We start from the raw sequence: 20,354 nt of genomic DNA, 5'->3' as shown, positions 1-20,354 counted from the left end.
TGGCTTTGTCTTGAGCCTGAAAAGCTCTTCTTCCATCTGCATCAGTATGGCTTTCCCCTGACACGCTTGGGTCAGGTGCCACCTCTTCAGGCCTTCCTTAACCAATCAATTGAAAACAGCAGTCCTGTCACCAGCTATCCCCTTGACAGCTTTATTTTTCTTTGCAGCTTTTAGTGGTACTCAACACTATGTATCTGTTTATTACCCATCTCTAGCAGACCCACAAAGGTGTCTTGTTCACTATTGTTTTCCAAGTGCCTAGAATAGTCCCTGGCGCATAAAAGCAGCTTATCAAATATGTGCTGAACGAATGAGTTTCAACCTATAGGAAAAGGTGCATCAAGACAGGTGACCAAGAATGTCCATTAAAGAGTTAAATATATATATATAAATTTATTGGAAAATAGGTTAGCTAAATTATGGTACAGTTTACTATGGAATATAATGAGACTGTTAAAAAAGAATGAGGTCAAACTTGTATGTACTGCCATAAAAATATATTTATGATATACTCATTAAGTGGGAAAAATATGCATGATATTTATGTGTAAAAAACTCTACAAATATAGAATATAAGAATATGTATACATGTGTTTATGTTTACAATTGCATTGAAAAAGTTCTAAAAGGCTACATACCAACCTATTAACAATGGTCATCTCCAGTGAGGAGACCAGGAATGAAGGGATAAAGGAGGAATTTCATGCTTTATCATCTTTTTGTATTGTTTGATTTTCTTTACTACATTAAATGGTATTTTTTAATTACAAAGGTGATTTTTTAAAAAGGGAGAAAAATGTCCAGAGTAACTTGAATTCCCACTAGGTCCATTTTCTCTCAGCGAATACATCTCCAGCTTCCAAATATTGGCATTAGGCAAGTTGGGGGTTGGGGGGGCAGGGTGGGGACTTGGTTTAAAATGCCAATTATTCAGGCCTGTCCTAGACAGTTCCACAAGCCACTGTTTACTGAGCCCCAGGAGATTCTCAGGATCTCTTACGTTTGAGAGTCACTGTTTGAACAGTGGAATTTACTGGTGATTTTTGTTTTTCTTTGAGTTATTTGCATTTAAAATTTTTTCTACAACAGGCATGGATTTCCTGTGTAAAACAAAGAGACTGCTTTAAAAAACTGCCTCAAAGTATAAGAATGAAGATAATTGAGAAGTGCTAAAGATCTCAACTTTTTCCAGTTGCTTTTGCACACAGACTGTAATGTGAATCTAGCAATGACCCTTAACTATGTAGGGCAGGGATTATGATGTCCACTTTACAGATGAGGAAACTGAGGATCTGGGAGCTTACGTGGCTTGGCCATGGTTTCATGGCCAATGAATTATGATGTTGGAGCGAAGTCCTGGGTTTGCTAGTTTCTATCCCAGTATGTTCTTAGTTTTACTATTTTTCCTTTACTAAGTCTTTTAAATCTATTTTGCTTAAAAGTAAAAAATATTTCAAATAGAAAATAACCAATACCGCAACTAGAAGGACTTGCAACTAAGATATACAACTATGTACGGGGGGTTGGGAAGATAAAGCAGGGAAAAAAAAAAAAACGAAAAGAACCAATGCCCCTGTCCTTTTTATGGCTAATCACAGGACACCCAGAGTTTATGTGCATTTTATTACTACTTCTTCCTACTGCTTTTTCTTTGCTCAAGAAGTAGTAAACTCTCAACTTGGAAAGTTTCAAACTTTTGCCATAAATCCCTATATATTTTGTCCCTCGACACATCTCTAAGAGTCTTGGGTCCTGATCCTCCATCTCCACCGCCACCCCATCCCATGCTACCTTCTTAATGCTCCTTTTGGTCCTGAGGCCCCAGCCTCTTCGCTCTGTTTTGATGATTTCTGCGTCGGGGTAGAGCCTCTTTGTAAAGCACTGGTTCTGGCAGCGGTCCCCAGCCGGGCACACCTGCGGGTGACACTCGTACTGCAGCATTCTGTTCAGGCACTCTGATTCCAAGCCGCAAGGGTTTTCATCCGCTGGCTTGCAGTTACAGCGGGGAATCTCGGACAGGTCTGCAACCTGGATCTGTACCTTTCCTATTACTTTGTTAGCCTAGGAAACAAAATCACAAACAAGAGGGAGGAATTTGAACAGGAACATCAGAAAGAGCCATGCTATTCTTGGCTCTGCCACTGCCTTGTGGTGTGACTCTGAGAGAGGCTCTCTAATTTTAATTTCCCCATGAGTAAGCCACGAATAGCAACTGCCTCTCCTTAGCTGACAAAAATATCAAAACCTGATGCGAATTCTCACTTATCTATCCCATGTATTTCTTCTTCTACCCGTTGATGGAAATTCCATAACTGAAAACAACTGTGGGCTCTCTGGAAGAAAGGGCCTAAATCCCTGTATCCTCGTCTGGCTGCAGGATAACCTGGCAGAGCAAGGACAGGACTCACAGCAATCATGCTGCCCTGAGCTCCGAGCGGGCTCACTGGAGCTCTCATCCTCACAGCGAGGCAGCCATGCTGCCACTGGATGCTCCCAAGAAAAGCTCTCAGTTTGTTTTACAGAAGACTGGGTGATAATTAGCAAAAGTTTTCACAAGTCAAAGAGGGCCTTCTAACTACAGCCATGCATTGCTTAATTGACGGGGACATGTTCTGACAGATGCGTCATTAGGTGATTTCATCGTCGTCATGCAAACATCACAGAGTATATTTACACAAACCTAGATGGTCTAGCCTACTACACACCGAGGCGCTATGGTACTAATCTTATGGGACCACCATCGTTTACGGGGTCCGTCATTGACCGAAATGTCGTGATGCAGCGCGTGACTGTAGCAAGAGTGTAATGCATTTCATCTTGCTGTCAAATACCAATGTTTTCACGGGGGAAGACTCACTTTGATGTGTTTGTAAGGAGGGGGTTTTCTTGAGCTTTTTTCAATCTCTAGTGCTTCTTTACTTTCTCTTTGTGCTTTCAATTCCTGGAAACGTTTTGCAGCTTCTTCCAGTGCTGCCAATAAGACCAAACAAAGTATATAAAGACCAAAAAACAACCAAACAAAAACCATTAGGAGAGTAGTTTCACATTGCCTTCCCCCTGCACTGCACCTTGGTCTGGGGTTTTCTTTTAAAAATTATATTCTGGAAATAACCATTTAGCACCAGGACAGGGTAACACTGAACTAGGATGTAAGTCATTTATGGCTGAACACTGTGGTGTGTGCAAGCTGCTGCCCCAGAGATAAGGGCCTACTCCAATGCTCAGAAGGCTTCCACGTGAACCGAAGAGCAGCTTTTTACCTTGGAGGAGATTTACATTCATTTGACTCTTACCCAGAAAGCCTGTCTTCCTGGCCACTTAGTGCAAAAACAGCTGTAAGGGTCTTCATGGGAAGCTTTTACTGCTCTTTGGTAGCAAAAGAGCTTCACTTCCCAAAAAGACTGTTTCCAGAATAATCTCTACGTTTGTAGAAAGATCACTGAAGAAGCTCCTTTCATATACGCAGTACAGTCTACCATATTGAAAAGTATTTCTTTAATTGACTGGATTCTGATGTGGTTCTAATGTGACTGGAAACTTACAGATGCTGGATCATAACACCTGGTGAAAATTCTCTAATACCAGAAACATGCCATATGCCAGTCAGCAGATGTTGAGCAATCAACACTGGAATCTCAGTTTTGAGCTACCGTAAACATCATCCAACTTACCTTTTTTGAAGGTCTTGTTAATACTAGTCTGTCCCTCAGCAAAGCTTTTGTCTCCTTCAACATAAGGGAACACTCTGCCCTGGTGTACCCAATAGTAGTCATGAGAACCAAAGAAGAACACAGGGAAGTCCCCCAAGTCATGCTTAAGGCCCTGGATGTTGAGTGGCACAGACCTGGGGTTGCAGATCTCTGCTGGCCACCATCTGAAAACAAAAGCAATTTTAGACCAGGAAGATGGAAAATCACACTATTCTTTACATGGCTGTCGCAGGAGGAAAAAATGGTTTTGTAGTTTACAATTTTCATTCAGATTCTACGGAATAAAACACCCTATCTTTAATCCTATCCAAACCACACATCTTTGAAAAACATATTCATTAATGAATTAACTAATGAAGCAGTGAACACAGACTAAACCAACGAGGTCCTAAACATCCAATCTAATTTTTCTTTAAAAAATTAGTATTTGATATTTATAGAAGAACATATATCATGAGAATTTAAGTTATAAAGCATAATAATAAAATAATGAACTTGTTACCCAACTTAGGAATTACAATTTACCAATACTATTCCAAACCCAATTTCAGTACTAGAAAAGTCATGTTTTTCTCCAAAGTTGACATTCTTAATACTAAGATTGTCTTTCAAGCTGTAAAAGTTTATTTCTAGTAGTCAAGGGACTCATTTAAGAATAAACTGATGCGATATTCAAACTAGTGTTTTCTGGCGCTCTAATCAACCAGGGGAACGACTTTTTGGTCCAATGTACTAGGTTTATACCAGTGTGTGTTTCAGAATCTAATTCATTTTAGATCATCAAAAACGTGGGATATGGGTCAGCAGGAAAACATAACTGTCTCATGCAGTGAGGACTACCACGGCCGTCAGTAAACGAAGCCATCTGTGAGGCGCACGGGGCAGTTTCCAGCAATTGGGCAAGTCAGGAATTGAAGGGCGAAGCTTTTGTAGATATAAGATCATCAATATGAACAGTAAATACACAAAGACTAAAATTTTTCAGTCTCTTATTTTACATACGCCTAATAAAACCATTTATTTAATTAACTATTATTTAGAAGATAAATGATGGCACGGTCACATTCCCAGCTTTATAATGCAGAACTTGAATACACTTCATCTAAAAGGTACCCTGCTGTCCGTCTAAGAATTAATTAAAAACGTGGGTAAGAGTCTGTGCTCAAGTTGTTAAAATAAAACAAAACAACACTATCTTGTGTAATCAGTATTTAGTTCCCTTTCAAAGTAGGCTAGGAAATGGTTATTTATTTCTATATCATCTTAAGGTAGCTAAGTATGTACGCGATGACAGCCTTCACTGGGTCAGGTAGGAAGAGGCACACTTTCTCCCAGGGGCTGTTCCAGGTTCTCCTATTTCCCCCAGGAAACTTCACACTGGAGTAAACAGTTATTGAAAAGTAACAACATCATGTGGCCCAGCTGGGCCTGCCTGGAAAAAAATACATTATTAGCTCAAGGCTGGGAGCCTTTGCAAAGCATGCAACATCATCTGACCTGCATATAAAGTCTCACTGGGCTGGGAGCTGGAGCGCTGCTTGGCGCTTCTTTAAAATGCAATGTGATTGAAATTTAAGTATTAAAATTAAATTAAGTCAAAGATATTTTCATGTTCATAACTTTTTTAAAAAAGGAAATATATAATGTACAGCACGGTGACTATATTAATAATACTGTATTGTATATTTCAGAGTTAAGAGAGTAGATCTTAAAAGTTCTCATCACAAGAAAAATAACTTTTGTAACTACGTCTGGTGATGGCTGTCAATTAGACTTACTGTGGTGGTCATACAGAAACACCAAATCACTACCCTGAAACTAGACAACATTATGTCAATCATATCTCAAAAAAAGCCAAAAATAAAAAAATGAACAAAAGGAAATATTCTGAAATTTACTTGAAGATCTGAAGGCTTCTTACACTCTTAGATTTTTTTTTTTTTTTAAGATTGGCACCTGAACTAACAACTGTTGCCAACGTTTTTTTTTTTCTGCTTTATCTACCCAACCAACCACCCCGCCCCCGCCATACATAGTTGTATATCCTAGTTGTAGGTCCTTCCAGTTGTGGGATGTGGGACGCCGCCTCAACGTGGCCTGACGAGTGGCGCCATGTCCGCGCCCAGGATCCGAACCCTGGGCCGCCGCAGCGGAGCACACAAACTTAACCACTCGGCCACAGAGCCGGCTCCTCTTAGATATTTCTTATCCAGGAATGTCTTCTCTTTAAATTGTCAAACCTGAACCTCTACCCACTCCAGAAAGATATGTATTTTTAATTATTAAAGCAGTATGTGTTTCTTTTAAAAATTAAAACAATGCAGAAATATATAATAGAAAGATTGAAAATGCCTCCCCTTGTAATCTCATGCCTCAGACTATAAACGTTGGAAGTATTTCTTTCCAGGTATTAAACATATGTTATATCTAGACCTGCAATCTGAAAGGACTGTACAAGCACATGGAAAGACACTTTGTATGCTGCTGAGCGCGCTTTCTAATTCAACTAGATGTTCTGGGCGTTGTCTCCTTGACTGTACAGACTTGCCTTATCCTTTTACCGACTCCAAGGTATTCTACAATATGGATACACTATAATTTATTTGACAAATCCCCTACTATCTGAGTATTTGGGTTATTTCAAATTTTTGCAATTAGAAATAATATTGCAAAGAACACCCCTATAAATACATTTTTGCCTGCTTGTCCAATTTTTTTTCCTTAGATAAATTCCTTGAAGGGTATACACAGTTACAATTTTAATACGTGATGTCAGACCTCGCTACAGGGAGCACTTGTTTCCCCAAAATTATTAATCTTTTAAATCTTTGCCAGTCTGTTAATTTAAAAAAACACTGTTTTTTTTGAGGAAGATTAGCCCTGAGCTAACATCTGTGCCATCTTCCTCTACTTTATATGTGGAATGCCTGCCACAGCATGGCTTGACAAGCAGTGCATAGGTCCGCACCTGGGATCTGAACTGGCCAACCCCAGGCTGCTGAAGCAGAACGTGCAAATTTAACCACTGCGCCACTGGGCCAGCCCCAAAACTCATTTTTTGTTTTTTAAAGATTGGCCCCTGAGCTAACAACTGTTGCCAATCTTCTTCTTCTTTTTTTTCCTGCTTTTTCCTCCCCAAATCCCCCCAGTACATAGTTGTATATTTTAGTTGTGGGTCCTTCTAGTTGTGGGATGTGGGACGCCGCCTCAACACGGCCTAACGAGTGGTGCCATGTCCATGCCAGGATCCGAACCCTGGGCCGCCGAAGCGGAGCATCCAAACTTAAGCACTCGGCCACGGAGCTGGCCTCCCCTCCTTGTTTTTAACATACATTTATTTTTAGTGAGGCTGTGCATTTTTCACATGTTTATTTTCTATTTGCTATTCTTTTGCAAACTGGTTCTTTCTCTTCTTTGCCCCTTTTCTAGGTAAAGTATTTGTCTTTTTTTATTGAAAGCAGAAGAGCAAATACGTGCCCCTGGCTTGAGATCTGCCTTCTAAAACTATGTTTTGCCATACAGTATAAAACTGTTTATGTATTCAAACTGTCAAATATTTCTTTTTTAGGACTTGGAGGTTTCCTGTCATATGTTAAAAAAAAAAAAAAACTGTAGAGGGGGTGGCTTCTCAACCTGAATGCCCCTTATTCTCAGCTAAAAACAAAAATTTTAAAGTTAATTAGGTAAGCAAGCAGCTTACCTGTGTTTAACACACAGAGAAAACAACATAGTCCTTGTTAAAAAAAATTATGTTTGAAATTCTATAGAAATATATTTTACTTAGAATTCTAATTGAAAAGCAGAACTCTATTGTGCTCTCTTGAAGAGTATCTATTTTCTTAGTAAAATGATAAATGTATGCCTCAAAATGTAGAACGCAGAGTTTTAAAAATATATTGCTAATTCCTGTTCGGCGAAGGCTTGTTAAAAACAGGCTTCCTAAAAGAAGAAAGATTTCTTACAATAATGGCAATCACACGCACTTCTTACTTCATTCCCTTAAAAACTAAGGGCTCTTAATGAAATAATCTCTCTCATTAAATTCTACAAAGCTCTTTCTCTGTACACAGTTTAGAGCTTTTACCTAGAACTAAAATGGGCCAGATCCAGGAACAAAGACAGCTATTTTGACCGGGATATAAACTCTTGACTTTATTAGAAATCAGAAATCAATATAAATCTAATTAGGATACAAAGAAAACATCTTCCCCACTATCCACATAAGACCTTTATTCCAAAATCTACTAGTATATAGTTCACTATTATAAAATAACTTTCAGCAGTTAAAAAGTCAACTAACCAATCAAAAAAAAAAAAAAAAATCCAACAACTAACCTTCCCAATCGTCTAAAAACCCAGACTCAAAATATGTTTCTTTTCTCTTTCTTTTTCTAAGGAAGTACTCTGTGCTGCTCTGTGTCTCTCCTAGCCACTTTGTATACGGACTAGGAATCTACGTCGGAACAGATTGAATACTACCTCTTTGTCCTTGGAAAAACTTGCCTGTAATTTCCCAATTTGACCCAAACAATCTGCTTGTAATGCAGTTTTTTGCCAGCTTTACAGTCATTGCAATTCCAGCAGCCTTCAGGCATTTCTATGCTCAGGCATTCCGGGTGGAAGGAAGCTGGGCAGGATTCACAGCAGAGCAATCTTCCACCTTGAAACAAATAACAAGTCTTAGTAACTGAGAAAAGAGGAGAGGGAAAGGAGAAAGTTGTCTTTTAAGTGCATTGAATTTGATTCAAATTGGAGGAAAATAACAAAGGAATAGAGTCACACCTATAGCGATGGATTAAAATAGAAAGCAAATCAACAGATTTAGCTCCTTCAGTCCCTTTTCAGGGCTTCAGTGGTCAGAAACTCAAACGCTTCTTAGTAAGGAAAACATCATTGTACTCTTTACCCGTCTAAAATGTGGGCTTTCAAGCTATCAGTTTAGCAGGCAGCTACAACTCCTAATACATGACAAAATGAGAAGCATCAAATCTCTGGACTGAGTAGACTTGAGAGCAGATTTTCAAAGAAATATGTAGCAATTTACTTTCTTTTCTCTTTGAGAGCTAAGAAAGCAACAGTGGTCATTTTAATGACTAACTTTGTATTTTAATCCAGTGCCACAGGTAACTAAATCCCTTTATACTAAAATTAGCAAAAATGACAACAGCCAATATGTTGATCAGTAGTTTTTTTCTTCCAATAAAAGAATACAAAAAAAGCAAAAGAATCATACTTCTCCAATTGGTGATTATCGTTACCTTCGCAGTGAAGATAGAGTCAAACAGGCTATACAGCAGTGGTGTGCCATGTTTTCATCACAAAGGATCCCCCTTCTCTTCCTCATGCTCCCATATGTTTTCGAATATTTTATCAACAAAAAAATCCCCACAACCAAAAGACAACACCAAAACCCCTGGATTTTAAAAGTAACAATTAATTCCTCTTGTTTTTATTAACCAAATAAATATATAACTGCCAATCAGAGTTTCTGATCCCAAAAACAAAACTAGTATTACCATATTATATTGTTAAAATCATAGCCAAATATAAAGAAACTTATGTAACCTTATTTTGCACAAATGTATGATTCTGTTAGATTTTCTGAAATATTAAACACAGTTCAACAGTCTTGTTTACATTAGTCTTTTCTGACTTCATATTGAGAACCACTGCTTTATAGCATAAAACTAAGTAAATTTCAGCGCAGACCGAAGTACCACACGCAGGATAGCCCTCCAAGTTCCCTAGCAAAATCCTCTCCTTTTAAATACACAAAATGACCTCTGGATTAAGACCAAAACAGGTGCAGCAAACAAAACAAAACAGTATTTTTAAATGCAAAGAAATAAAAGATTTGGGGGGGGATTAGGTATTTCTAATAGGTATTTCAACAAGTGACAGAGAAGGATGTTAACCACTGAAGATGAAATACAATAAAGACATTTATTGCAAAGAAACTTCATCTTTCCATTGGAACATCAGGTCTGTAACCCATGACTGCACTGAGATTGAAAGTCTCATAAGCAAAAGGTTTTCTACACAACTTCATCAAATCATATGCTCCGACCTTTTGAGGGTTTGCTATCAATTTTCCGGAAAATCTTGTCTTTCTGTAGACTTTCAAACTTCTAACTGATTAACATGAAAACAAAAAGAAAATCTATGTACAATCAGTGATGAATTAAATCACTATATTTCCTCTGCTTAAAAGCTTTTGCTTCAATCATTGGGATTTTTTCCCTTTGTCTGCAGATCTCAATATGGTTAATTGTTCCAATTCTACACCTAAAGGTGAGCTGCCTGAGTGTTCTTAGCCTAGGTAGGAAATTCTTCTGTGAGTCTGAAGTAAAATGAGATAATTCATTTTTCCATCAGAAAGGAGTGACCAGTAAGGAGAGCAGTCTTTGCAAACAGCTGCAGAGGACGTGTGATTATTAGAGCTGATGTGGAAATGTCAGGCTGGTCATTTTTAACACTGTGGGATAGTTCTTAATTTTAAGTCTTATTTCAGAGGAAATACAGACCCAGAATCATCAGTGAAAATCATCACAATTTTTTGACAAAAAATACACAAGGGAAAGAGAAAAATAAAAATACAAACAATCCACCTTGGTGCTATGCAAGAAAACTGCTTTAGGATGCGAAAGAAGTAAGACATGGTCCAAGCTAGGCAGACAGAGGGCTCAAAATAATTTCAGTTCATGTCAAGGTCAATACTGCGGACTGAAAACAGAGTAAGCAGTAATGGAATTAATCTCATTTTATAAAGGCGCCAGCAGGAAAACAAGGCATTTCCTAAAATGCCTCAGTAGTCTAACTTGATTGCATTAGGGAGTCAGTCAGACCTATGCCCATCTTTGTTTTGGAAGCAGGTGGTATGAACAGTAAGGCGACACAGCGTGACTTCACTGGAAAACAAGCAAACAAACAAGCCCAGCCTGTCCCTAACCTACTTCTCCATAGGTTCTGATCACCTTGCTTTGCTATGCTTTCTTTTAGTCATTAGTTGCCACTTCAGATGTCTGACAAAGAGCAAAGAAACATCAAGCAGGCAACACAAAGAACAAAAAACAAAAACCAACAAAGCCCATTTCAAATATACCTAGAATATTAGGTATGAATTAGTTTTGTTTTTAAAGACTCTGAACCTGGCCTCCAGATCATAATGGGAATGTAGACAGGAAAGGCTTTCTTCACCTTCCAGGTAATTTATTTTACCCTTCTCCAAATAATACATTATTATTAAACCACTTTTTCCCTTTATTACAAATAGGCTATGCAAAGCTAAACACAAGATTTTCCTCCATAGATTAAATTAACTGGAAGGATATAAATATACATTTAGCTCTTGGTTCTCTGTGGGTAAATGATCCACAAGCAATTCTTCAAGTCATCTGGGCCATCTTTCAATATCCAGTACTTGGGGTATCCTCCCCAGCTGCCCACTGATGTCTCTAAGAGAAGGGCAACTAGTTTTCACAGCATCTTAACAAAAATATTTCAGAAACAAAATGATGGAACGTAGTCTAAAATCAAATTTTTAAGCATCAGTATCTTGGTTTCCCTCTATTTAATAACGTATCTTGTTATTTAGTTGAAAGTTAGTAACAAATTACATTGTGACTATTCTATTCTAACATGAATGGTAGTCCTACCATCAGGCAAAAGAGAAAGAGCCCTTAGATAGTCTTCTATAGTAAGCAAAATCCTAGTCATTCAATTTTAATCATCCACAGATAGAGAGAATGTGTGAAAATTTATTCAAGGAGGAGAGTAAGTAAAAATTTGTAATAATGGAATTATTTTAAGCCCTTTTTAATAATTTTGCAGCCATATGAAGACACAGTCACAACCCACCAAGGTAGAATTTACCAAAAGCAACAGATGGTGCTTGACAGGCATACATTTCCCCCCTCCATTTAAAGAGAAAAAAATAGGAAATGCAAAAATAAAAGCAAGATATAAACTATTTTGATTATTACCTTTCTCACATTTCTTTTTGGAAGCTGACGAAGAAGGAATCATAGGTAATTTCATCAACTCTGCACGATTTGATTCATTCAGTAGGTAGTGGGACTTATAGGCATATGAACTGAACATGGGGTCTGAATGGTCCTGCACTATCAGCCCTATACGAGACAAACAGAAAGAGATGAGCTGCAATGAAACTACCCATGATTCCAGGAGGAAAAAATAAACCGACACCTATTATGTAGCTGTGCGTGAAGTTGGGGGAAGAAAAGAGAATATGAAGAAAAAGAAAGATCTGACAGAAAAGACTTTCTATAGTTATTAAAGGGAGTTGCAGCTACTCACTGCCTCAGCCCTACATAGAAACCTATATACCTAGAAGAAAACTCCAAATTAATTTGAAGATGTAAACTGCATTTCACATCATACTGAAACCCCCCTGTGGAAAATAAAGCTACATTCCTTAATATTTAGAAGTACTATGATGCCAATCCAAAGAACAAAATGACATATCACTTAATTGCTAGAAATTAGAATTATTTACATGACATAGTAACTAGAGACCCTGATCCACCTTCAAAGTCTCAGGCAGCACTTAAAGGCAGAATTGAGTCTCCCCTCTTCTCTCTCCATATCTTGAGATATACTCAAATAAATTCTAGCTTTCTCTGCCAGATAATGAAGCTTTTCTCTATCAATATGATACACAATTTTCAAGGAGCCATAATGTGTTGAACTTTACTGAGGTAATGCAAACCATTTAATTTTTTTCCCTGCCATGATATAAAGTGATTACCAAAACTTAAGGGTTTATAAAAACAATCCTTTTGATCTGCCAACACAGCTACTGTATTTAGAGGAAGACAGAAGATCTGCTCTAACCCACTGGTCATCCCACTTCTCCTCTCCCTCCCACCCCCTTCCCCAGCTAAGTTCATAATATAGCTACAGGCCACTCTTAAACGGAGGGAACTGTGAGACCAGGGAAAATGTCTCTATTTGGTTACTGGTCAGTTTATAAGGATCTGAGACTTTACAACACAAACCATGACAGCAGTTTCATAGAGATCATTTTCAGAAGAGGGAAGAGTTTTGCTTTTAAAAGGGTTACCATTTACTTTTGTCAGTGAATGTTATCTTCATTTGGTGCTACCCTACCCTGAGACAGATTCAAGAAATATCTCTGACCCAGATGACAGAATGAACTTGAAATTGCTAATTGGTAATAACATAAGAATCTTTAAATAATCTTTAAATAAATATAATGTCAAATGAATTTCATACATTAAATAGAGAAAAGTGGTGTAGTATTTAAGAAAAGGGCTTTGAAATAGGAAAGATAAGGTACAAATGCTGGCTCAGTGTTCTTATCCATATAAAATGAAGAACTACCTTCTCAGGGCAATTGTGGCAATTCATTCAGATAGTGTCTAGTAGAGTTTGATTTACAGATACAAAATTAATTGCTGTTATTAAAATGAAAAGAAAACCCTAACCTACTTTCTCCATTTTAAGTTACCATTACAAAGAAAGGCATAGAGTGTTAAGTAACTTTCACTTTCCTCCACCCTCCAGATGAAAGGAAAGACTACAGAACAAATACTGCACTGAAATGTGACATTGCTACGGCACCATGGAGGCCAGAGGAGGAGCAGTGCTCTTCTAAACCTTGAAACATTTCTTAAAATATTACTAGACAGTTCAGTCCTTAAGAGTTAGCTCAATGATTTTAAACAAGCAATAACCAAGAACTAAGAGAAAAATCCTCTATGAGGAGGGAAAAACTCTGTATGAGGCAATGGATTAAAAACAAGCTAAGTTTTCTAATTCCAGAACACACACTATTTACTTCTGAAAAACTTTTGATTTAAACCTTCTCAAATCCCAACAGTGAACTATTTAGAATAAGTTTGTTTACTGTACAAAGTTTCACAGTCAAAATATTTGGGAATTAAATAATCTCGCTTAAATAGGCATTTAAATATGGCAAATCTTTCAGAATAACTGCTAAATTGGTAAGATGCAAATACAGATCCTTTTTAAAACATAGGTTTTCCCCTCATTTCCATTATCTCAAGCTTTTAATCAAGGTATATAAATTAAACTTAACAAAATGGTTAGAATTTCTACAAAACTAAGTTCCTTGACAATGGGCCATTTTCTACCTATCTTAAATGGAAAATACCTGTTTTAAAGGTCTCTCAGTTATTAAATGAAATAGAGCAAAAGAAAATATTGGTTAACAGACTGATGGTACTTGATTCACAATGTACTCCAAAGTAAACCAGAGTGATAGTTATCAACTCAGTATTTAAAATGTTGGCTCAGTTACACAAACACACACACACACACACACACACATCCTAGTAAAAATAAGTGCCTAGAATGACAGAATAAAACACACAGCGATAGAGACTTTGTTATCTCTGACACTCATCTGTTTAAAAGTCTCTAAAGCTAGCCATCCAACTGATAATTCAGTATGTCCATCCTATCATTACTTTCCTAGGGTTGGGGAGATGGAAAAGGCACTTGTGGTGACTTCTTATTTCTTTTGACTATTTGAATCCTTTCTGTCACCTGTTACAATGTGGCATGAAACATTTCAGACCTCCTCCTCCAGGTCCCAGCCAGGTTCAGAGCAGCATACAGTTCCAACTGCTCTGGTGAAGAAAGACATAATACTTCCCTCTAATGGCGACAGCCCCACATGCTTACAAAACTCTGGCAAACTGAAAGCACTATATACCTCGGACTCAGCTGGCTGCTACAAAAAGGACTACTATTTATTTAATCTTTTACTGCCTACCTCCTCTTGTTATTTTTTTTTTAAATGAGAGATAAAAAAGCAAAACAACTAAAGATCTATGTATCATACTGCCAAAATTCTAGTAAAGAGTACTTTACAGTACTTTCACCAAATTAAAAGAACTGTCCCCTAAAGCAAAAAATAAAACAAAACCAAAAACCTCATCTTCAGTATAGTCTAAATATAATCGAACAGGCCTGACATGCCAGAGTCCTCTCCAATATTTCACACTCAGGAAAGTTTAGAAAACGTAGCACTCATATTAAAAAAAGAAAAAACAACTGCATTTGGGGATATCAGTTGGTTTTTAAAATGCTTACTAAATACTAAAAAATTGTTTTATTATAATACAGCTGAGATACTCTGTAAAGCTGGCTACTCTCTATCATATTCAAGTAAAGAAGTTCTATTTTCTATTTGTCATGAACTCAAGTTCACTGACCCCCTCAGGGACGCAATATTGTTTTTAGTGGATCAATCTCTTGGCACACTTAAATGTCAACAGCTGGCAAGTAAGAAAGCTTCACTGCTGGCTGCTCGCTGCCACCACCACATATGTTGCCTTGGCTGTATCCCATCGGGCTTCCTCAATGCCAGACCAAAGCAGGATAAAATACAACAGAAACAATTAAAAAGTAAACGTGCTCATCTTGCCTCCAAGTGAAATTTCAATCAGCTGAAAGCTCTGAGTTAAAGAATGTGACATGGGAAGAGTCTGCTTCGGAAAGAAGAATTGTTTGCAGAAGGGAATAATCGTTCAATGCTCCAAACAGAAACACTAAGAACTTATCTATAATTCTACATTATTAAAAAATGCAGATTCTAGCTTAATTTATGGAAGAATTAATATTCTAACAATTTGAATGTCTAATGTTGTAAAAGGGACTAGTTACTGGGAGTGTTACTCTCTCTCAGGGATATTAATGAAACTATTTTAATGGGGAAATATGCCAATGAACTCAGAAAGAAAGAGAAAAGATTGACACTCACCTCTTGCACAAACGAAACAAAAGCCTACATTTACAGCAGAGGAAGAGTTACTGCTCCGCTTGGAATGATTACTACAGATGAAAATGCAGGAGGACACAGACATGCTCCCGGCAGCAATGCAGGCGTCTCCGGTGTGATAGGCTACTGGGCATCTCAAACACCTCATCATGCGGCCTATGTGAAGACAAGCCAGAAGGGAGTCTACTGAATCAGGCATCAGCTGGATATAAACTGAGATTTTTGGAGTTGGGCTCTTCTGGGCTCCCATGCAATGCTGGTTACAGTAAGATAAAAATATTTTTCTTCACTAGTTTGGTTCTGTCATTCCTATGCTATATGGCCCCTAAATGCAGCACTCATCTGGAGATCACTCAAAAAATATTTGCCTGCCCTAGTGCTGGAGAGATGGTGGTTTCCAACACGGCACCTACTGAAGGAATTTCCAAGGGCAATTTTGAACAGACGGAACCTTCTTCTCCTGGTCTGCATTAGGACGTAGTCTCTACTTACCAGGCTCTCTATTGTGGCAGTGCTGCGACCTCCACAGAAAACAGATGGAGAATGCCTGATGCTCTCTAAAATAATGTGCTTGTTATTTGCTACTGAACTTAAAAAAATCTTTGTTCCCGTTTTTAGCTGTGTTTTACCTTTACTTGCTTTGTGGACATCTTTCTCCATAGAGCAGGCAGAGCAGCAGTGCTGGGGACAGCGGAATCCTTTTGATTCAAAGATGGCAGTGGGGAATTTGCGGACACAGGCTTCATGATAAAACTTCCCACAAGCACCAACAGAGCAACGCTTCACATCTGTGCCAGACATCTTACAGGAAAAACACGGGTGCTGCCCTGGAAAGTGGCGAAGAACAGAGATTAGATAAAATCTGATTAAAGCATATGACTTTATATATATATATATGTGAGACATATATATTTGATATATATCTATCTTGGGGAGGAAGAATGGCCCTGAGCTAACATCTGTCGCCAATCTGGCTCTTTTTGCTTGAGGAAGACTCACTGAGCTAACATCTGTGCCAATCTTCCTCTATTTTTGTATGTGGGATGCCACCACAGAGTGGCCTGATGAGCAGTGCTAGGTCCACGTCCAGGATCTGAACCTGTGAACCCTGGGCCACCAAAGCAGAGTATACGAACTTAACCACTATGCCACCGGGCAGGCCCCTGCATATGCCTTTTAAATAGAAGCAGCTACTGACAGCAAGGAGCTACCTTCAAAAGAAACTCTATTACGTGTAAGGTTTTTTTTGTTTGTTCTGTTTTTTTAAAGATTTTTTTCTTTTTCCTTTTTCTCCCAAAGCCCCCCGGTACAGAGCTGTGTATTTTTAGTTGTGGGTCCTTCTAGTTGTGGCATGTGGGATGCCACCTTAGCATGGCTTGATGAGTGGTGCCATGTCTGCACCCAGGATTCGAACTAGTGAAACCCTGGGCCACCGAAGCAGAGCACGCGAACTTAATCACTCGGCCACGGGGCTGGCCCCTATGTGTAAGTTTTTAACATATAAAAAGGAATTGAAAATAAATGGTTAAATTGAAATATTATTTAATAAATTTTGCTAGAATAATTGATTTGCTACAATAATTGATAATCAATTTGGAGATAACAGCACTAAAAACAATTCAGATCTCCACTTCTCACTCTATACTAAAAGTAATTCCAAAGAAAACCCAGAACAGAATTTTTCAACACCTGGGAGCTGAGAGTGGCAAGGTCTTCCCCACACAGAATAAATATAAGAAATTACCAAAGAAAAGACAGATTCCATTAGATAATCACTTACAATTTCCAAAAAGAAAACTCATAATCCTAATAAAAAACGCAGAAAATTACAGCTAGATGTCTTATTCAAACTGTAGAATATCAAGCACAAAGAGAAAACATTAAGATTATCCACAGAAAAGAGAATTACCTTCAAAGAAGCAAGAGTAATACTGAGAGCTGACTGAAAGAGAAAAACGGAAACCAGAAAACAACTGGAAGCAACTTTCCCAGGGCTGGAAGGAACCCGTTACCAGGTGGGAATTCCACATCCAGGGAAGGCGCTCTTCAAGGACGAGGTGAGAGCCCCACACATGGGGAGGAACAACAAACCCAAAAGTCAGTTCTTTGGAAAAGATTAATAAAACTGATATCCCTGTCAAGAGCGACTAGTAATAAAAGGGAGAAAAAGCAGCAGTACTAACAATATCAGAAATGAAAAATGGTGTATCACTGCAAACCCTACAAATGTTAAAAAGATAGTAAAAGGCTATCACTACATTTGTGCCAATAAATCTGAAAATTTAGATGAGTGGACAGATTCCTAGAAAAACTGAACTTACCAACACTGGCACAAAAAGAAACGAAAGTATGAATAGTTCTATGAACTATTAGATAAATCGAAACTATAATTAAAAACCTTCCATCAAAAAAATCTTTAAGGCCAGATGGCTCCACTGGTCAATCTGCCAAGCATTTAAATGGAGCAATAATGCCAATTAGAACAGAACAGAATAGAAAAAAAGGAGGAACAAGTAAAAGACAGATGTGGAAAAACATATGCAAGAAAGATGACAAAGGATGACGTTTTGTTATATAAAGAGTTCACAGATGGAGAAAATACACGTAACATATATAAGCAAAGGTAGCTAAACAAACTTAGAAAGAACTATAAATCAATATAGAAACAAAATAGCCTAATGTAAAAGTGGGCAAAGGGTATGAAGAGGCAATTTACAGAAAGCAGAAAGACAGCCAATAAATGTGAAAAAATGCTCAGCTTCACTAGTAATCAGATAAATGCTAATTAAAACCACAAGTGACATTTTAAAAATTCATCAAATAGGAAAAAATTTAAGGAGTCTGATAACAGCAATTGTTGACTAGGATGTAGGGAAATAGGTACTCGTATATACTGCTGACAGGAGTTTACATTGGATGGAACCAACTTAGACGGCACAGGGCAGTATCCATTAAAATAAAGGAACGTTACTTCCTGTGGCCTAGAAATTCTACTCCTTGCTACCTACATTAGAGAAGACTTGTACATGAAAAAGGATGCTGACCGAAGCATTGTTTGTAATTGCAAACAACTGGAAGCAACTTACACGTCCTTCAACAGGGGAATAGTTAAATAAACTACGATATATGCACACTATGGAACACTATGTAGCAGTTAAATAGAATGCATCTATATTGATATAAAAAGAGCTCCAAGACAAACTTACGAAAAAAGCAAGCTGCAGAACAATATACATTTTTATTACCAAACACACAAAATGTTACATACGTACACACGGGAAAAGGTTTACAAGACTACACATCAAACTGCTAACAATCGCTACCTCTGGTGAGGCCTATAATTAGGTAGGGGCCTAGGTTTATAAGTGATGATCAAGGGGGACTGCAGCTTGAGCTATAATTATAATATTTCCATAACATTGTATTTATGTATTACTAGTGAGACTAGACGTAAATTTAAAATACTAACAAATAAGAACACCTTTAATACTGCAATACACAAATGGACAAGACACATGAAGAGACCATTCACAAGAGAGTCAATAAAGATGCAGAAAAAAATGTTTAGTCTTAAACAAAGAACTGCAAATTCTAACATTTTTGTTATTTGTTTTGCTATTCTTTCAAGGTAATTGTCTTTCCTGTGGGTAATTTTAATATTTTCTTTTTGTCCTCAGCTGTCTATAGTTTGAATAAGACGTCTAGCTGCAATTTTCTGCCTTTTTTATTAGGATTATGAGTTTTCATTTTACGTCTGGTTTACATACGGAAATTGTAAGTGACCAGCTTTTGGCCTTTTGGATATCATCTTTTGGGAAGTGTTCAAGTCTCTTGCCCATTTTTCTTATAATGCTATAAAAAATCTGAAGAAAAAAAGACAAGGAGTAGTTTTTTGTTTTGATTTTTTTTATAGAAAGTTAGATTTAGTTTTGGAAGCACCTAATCTTTAAAATTGGCTGAACTATAAAAATTCTTTAAAATTAGTATTTACAACTGTGATGTTCAAATTTTCTTTTTAAACTGGCTTTGTTGTAGAAATAAACTATATCAGAGTTTTTTTGTTGTCCTGTTGCATGTATATATAATTTCAAATTATATTTTAACAGATATGTAGATATGAAAGCAATACTATTGTTTAAAAAATCTTTTAGAAATTTAAAAAATTAAAAGAAGCTTATTTTAAAGGTTAGCCTAATGCATAAACTACTTTATGTAGAAATGAATTAGGCTTTCACCTGCATAATGATCAAAGTAAGTCTAATATGAATGGAAAGTGTTGCAGCTAGTGACACATGCTGAGAGCGAGCTGAACTATCACAGCCCTCTAAGACTCAGGTTTGGAGCTCTGGCATATGACTGCTTCCAGGACCCTCCCTTCTCACTAGGACACAGCCTTCATTTAGAATAAGTAAGCAATATGTAAAATTGCCTGTTACATATTTTATTCAAAAGAGCAAATGAAAATGCTTCATTTCCAGAAATCACATCTGTCTTAAACAATAGATAGTGGTAGTATAAGAAATTAGGTGTGTATCCTGTAATACTTTTTACACGTAAAGTGTTTATCTTTTGGTAAACAAAAGAAAACTTCCTAAATGACCTTAAACAATGGTTTGAAGAGTCTAAGTTTTCATTCCTAAAATGTTGGAAGTGTAACCATTTTTAAGCGTACAGTTCGGTGACATTAAGTACATTCACATTATTTTGCAACCATCACCACTATCCATCTCCAGAATGTTTTCATCATCTCACACTGAAAAACTCTGTACCCACTGAACAATGGCTCCCCAACTCCTCTCCCCCGCCCCCGAATCCCTGGTAAGAACCGTCCTCCTTTCTGTCTCTATGAATGTGAC

General features: G+C 37.5%; 1 protein-coding gene across 7 annotated transcripts in view; it reads right to left on the bottom strand.

Annotated features, from left to right (window-relative positions):
* The window catches only part of NSD3 (nuclear receptor binding SET domain protein 3), a 103,257-nt gene that overhangs the window by 14,036 nt on the left and 68,867 nt on the right, over positions 1 to 20,354 (bottom strand). For 6 of the 7 annotated variants that reach the window (XM_046648550.1, XM_046648548.1, XM_046648547.1 and 3 more), the window contains 7 exons: positions 16,128 to 16,325; positions 15,481 to 15,654; positions 11,693 to 11,839; positions 8,214 to 8,370; positions 3,672 to 3,874; positions 2,858 to 2,970; positions 1,792 to 2,061 (listed from right to left, as the gene is read on the bottom strand). In XM_046648550.1, coding sequence (XP_046504506.1) covers positions 1,792 to 2,061; positions 2,858 to 2,970; positions 3,672 to 3,874; positions 8,214 to 8,370; positions 11,693 to 11,839; positions 15,481 to 15,654; positions 16,128 to 16,325 — 1,262 coding nt within the window. The remainder of the gene's footprint in view (positions 1 to 1,791; positions 2,062 to 2,857; positions 2,971 to 3,671; positions 3,875 to 8,213; positions 8,371 to 11,692; positions 11,840 to 15,480; positions 15,655 to 16,127; positions 16,326 to 20,354) is intronic. The other variant, XM_046648554.1, reaches the window with a different exon arrangement.

The sequence above is a fragment of the Equus quagga genome, chromosome 22, assembly GCF_021613505.1.
Source record: "Equus quagga isolate Etosha38 chromosome 22, UCLA_HA_Equagga_1.0, whole genome shotgun sequence".
NCBI classification, from domain to species: Eukaryota; Metazoa; Chordata; class Mammalia; order Perissodactyla; family Equidae; genus Equus; species Equus quagga.
Note: the sequence above shows the minus strand (reverse complement) of the source record. Positions and strands in the feature narration are given on the sequence as shown.